This window comes from Arachis ipaensis, chromosome B10 (assembly GCF_000816755.2).
Source record: "Arachis ipaensis cultivar K30076 chromosome B10, Araip1.1, whole genome shotgun sequence".
NCBI lineage: Eukaryota > Viridiplantae > Streptophyta > Magnoliopsida > Fabales > Fabaceae > Arachis > Arachis ipaensis.
The window spans coordinates 10,390,652-10,394,740 of NC_029794.2; the positions used below are offsets into that span (position 1 = coordinate 10,390,652).

Genomic DNA, 4,089 nt, shown 5'->3' on the forward strand with positions numbered 1-4,089 from the left:
ATTATGAATCTTGCTAAGGAGCCAATAGAGTAATTTTTTAAACATTCCCGCTCTAATATCATATCATGATACCACTCATGCCAAAAACTTCAACTAATGGAAAAAGGTAATACTAATGGTTATATCTCTAATACTCCATAAACCTCCATTGTACACATTGTACAAGTATTTCATTGGCTCCTCATACTTTCCCTAAATTTAACCTCCTAAATTTACGATCAAATTAGTTCGTTATATATTTGTGTATACACGTGGCAATTTGGCCTATTCCATAGTTTAATTAGCTAACAAGTTCATATTACTTTACTTCCTCAACAACCACCATCTCATCCACCATGCATGACAAGGAGGGAGGGAGAGAGAGAGAGAGAGTACCAGAGAGAAGAACAAGGTCTTTGTGGGTGAGACCCTTGTTGAGGAACTTGGCCTTGAGTATCTGAATAGAATCAGTAACTTGAGGCATTTCATCTGCAAGGCTAAAATTGGAAACGAAACCATCTCTGCGTCCAGTTGGAACTTGATATATTGGTCCATTGGTCTATTAAAATAATTGAATGAATAAGAAGCATACATAACATGCATGAGTAAGCAGTAAGCGGAAGGTTTGTTACCAGAGCAATGGCGTCTCTGGCAGCCAAAGCGAGAATGTCAGCACAAGAAACAAGGGCAGGGCAAGAAGCTTCCAATTGAGCCTTGGCTCTCTGAATGACCTCAAAGCCTCTGAGGCCTTGATGAGCAAATGCAAGCTTCTCCGGCTGTGATGACACGTCGATGAGAATGGAAGCGTCGCATCCCTCAACAAAGCAGTCATGGAAGTGAAGCCTGAGCAAGGCCGCCCCCATGTTGGGGTCAGAGGCAACGGCGTCTCTCACTACGCCATGGACAATGGACTCAGCTTCAGGACACGTGTTTCTGTAGAAACCCACTTGAAGAATAAACTGACCCTCACAACAACTTGTCAACACCATTAGCAACCACAACAACTCCCATACAACCNNNACGTGTCAAATACAAATACCATTCCTCGCTGCACGCACTTCAACTCTCTATTAATATACTCATACTCATCCTAACATTTTTGGTCAATACTTATATTTATGTGAAATAATACTTATGCTTAATTTTGTATAAAATTAATAGTTGAGCCTACTAAACATATTTGTTCTAAATTATTATCTAACAGTTTTCGATTATTTATTAACTTCGTGACTAAGAATTTAAAAAACATCACACTTACAAGTGATTGGAGAAAGCAAAAAAGTTTGATGAGTAAATTGAGAAAATTACATCACATAGTTAATAATAATAATAAGTGATCAGAATTGCAAACCGGTAAAAGCAAACAATTTGGTTAAGGCAAAAGTAATAGCCATAGCCATCCATCCACCAAGAAGAAGCCTAGCACAAGACCTAAGCATTGGTGTGTTTCCAAGGACAGAGCCAATCCAACCAAACACAAACAAAGAGAGAGTAGCCACCGCCAAAACCACCATAATCCTTGTACGGTAGTCTCTAATAAACGCTGCTCCCACCAAAGGAGGCACCGCACCTAAACAATAACACGATGCAGATGCCAATGCAGCTTGCAATGGATTAGGTAACGCTTTCTTAACCATTTGCACGTCTTGAGAAATTGTTTTGTTCTTGATTTGAGCAACTTCGACTTCATACTGTGTGTACACAGAAACAAACTCACCTATTGCCATGCTACAACCTCCTGCAACTGATCCTGCAAAACCAGCAAGAAGCATTGCTTTTGCGTCGGTTCGAACCGCTCCCACTCCCATCATTAACGAAGCCACTGATACTAATCCGTCCGTGGCTCCCATTACACCCGCACGAAGCCACTGTGCTCTTTGCGAGTAGTCAATCTTCTTTTCTTCTTCTTCTTCTTCTTTTTCTTCACTCATCATTTGTTGTCCCTTCTCGTCTTTGTTGTTGATTGCAACAACTAAAACTCCACCATTGTTATGGTTGGTTGAAACCATATCAGAGGGTACAAATGCAGCCATCGCACAGGTTAGTGAAGGAGATTTTGAAATGAGATATCTCAGAATATATAGATTCTTTTCAATTCTTGATTGTTACTTTTGCCTAAAATAATCAGATTAGGCGAATGAAACACGGATGAACATGAAGACTGGATGGTGCATGTAGACATGTAACCGTTTTTTCCTTTAACAAGTTTTGTACATTGAAGTTGTCAGTTTGTCCTCGTAGATTGTAATAACCAATAGTTAATGGCAAATTAATAACCTCATAATGTTATGCTAATTTGTCACTTACATATAGCAGTACTAAACTCAGGTATTACTAATAGTTCAATTTGTCATGTTATATGATATTAATATTTTTAGAGGTATAACTAAAATAACTGTCAAAGATAAAACTAAAATATATTTAAAACATCAGAGATATTATTATAAAACTAAACTAAATGTATGTGTTACAATATGTTATGACTATAATACAAAAAGACAACAAAAAAAAATATTTTTCAAAATTAAAATAACTAGTTTTAAAGAGCACATAATAAAAGTATTTGAAAGTAAAAAAATTCACTACTAATTCTTTTTTACAGAAAAATAAGAAAAAACTTTTAATTTACGAAAAAAAAAAATCTTTGATAGAGTTCATATTTAAGAGTCTAATTATATATAAAAAAGAGTTGAAATTTGATTCAACTATATTCTTAAGATTTGATATTTTATTAGTCCTTATAATTTTATCAAATTTATAATTAGATTACTAAATTTTTTTCTTTTAATTGAATTTTTATATTATTTTATATTTTGTAATTCAATCCTTTCCAGTATAAGAATGCTAGAGTTAATGAAATATTTTTATACAAATTGAATGTACCCACAATTAAAAATTTAATTAGAACTTTGACCAGAAATTTTTTAGAGGAAATATTTCGTTGATTTTAATATTTTTGACACAAAAAGACTTAATTATAAAATTAAAGGTAGTGTAGGAACATGATTGAAAAAAAATATATAAATCTAATTACAAATTTGATAAAATTACAAAGACTAACAGAATAATTAAACATATTCTTAATATATTTATTATAAGATGATTACCTAAAAAAATTATAAAAATAATTATAATTTAAATAATATTTATTTTTTCCAAATTAAATAAAAGACTGCATTTACAAAAGAATTAAAAGAAAAATTGTTCACAATTATTATTTTTATTGATTAATTAATTAATTAAATAGAATTTGTTCACGATTAACCAATAGTAATAACAATAATGATGACCACAACAACAATTATAGTAACAATTATAATAGCAATAGATAATGGCAGTGATAGAATAATAGTAATGATGATGAAAAATTATAAATAAATCAATGAAAAAAAAAGTTTATAAAAAAATAAATTCAGTTCGACAAATGTATGTGTTTTCATATTTTTAAATTTAACAAGTAAACCAAAAGTAATGTAATTTTTTTATACAATATTATATTAAAAAATAGAGAGAATTAAATAGAAATTAAAGAGAATTTAATAGAAATTTTTAAAATTAGACAAGTATTTAAAAAATTGTGTTACTGGGCACAAAAAGGGTTAGAGTCCAAGCTCCCAAAGTTACTCTACCAGTACCCTTTAAGAAGCCACACACCTTTTGTGCATTTATAGCTGGTCATTAATGTCATTCCATATTCATTTTCAAGGTTATATTTGACTTTTTGTTTTTCACTAACAAACAAAATTTAACAGGGCTACTTGATCGTACGCTGAATTTCATGTTCCGCACTTTTCGACCGGTATATGGGATAACTTTCCTAAAGTATAACATAATATTATAATTAACCATTAAATTATAGGAATGCCTCTTCGGAGAATTGAAATTCTCCTATTGCCTTCTCTCCTCCAATTTATGTTACATCATTTGTCATTTTTAAGAGCAGAGTGGCAGCAACTATAATTAAGCTATATGTAAAAAACCGTACCATCGGTTCTATGCTAACCTTTCATCATTATAAAAAATTATATGGAGAGAATGCCAGCTTTTGAATGTACTTATTTTTGCTTCAAAAGGTCATCATTTCTCTCTCTTTTTCTCCAATTAGAAAAC

General features: G+C 31.9%; 1 protein-coding gene across 1 annotated transcript in view; it reads right to left on the reverse strand.

The window, feature by feature from the left end:
• LOC107623596 (peroxidase 43) overlaps nucleotides 1-2,079 on the reverse strand; it is a 2,575-nt gene extending 496 nt beyond the window's left edge. Inside the window, exons 1-3 of the mRNA XM_016325924.2 lie at nucleotides 1,320-2,079; nucleotides 612-1,001; nucleotides 368-538 (exon numbers count right to left, since the gene is read on the reverse strand). Of these exons, the coding sequence (XP_016181410.2) occupies nucleotides 368-538; nucleotides 612-1,001; nucleotides 1,320-2,012 (1,254 nt within the window). The 5' untranslated portion in view covers nucleotides 2,013-2,079. The remainder of the gene's footprint in view (nucleotides 1-367; nucleotides 539-611; nucleotides 1,002-1,319) is intronic.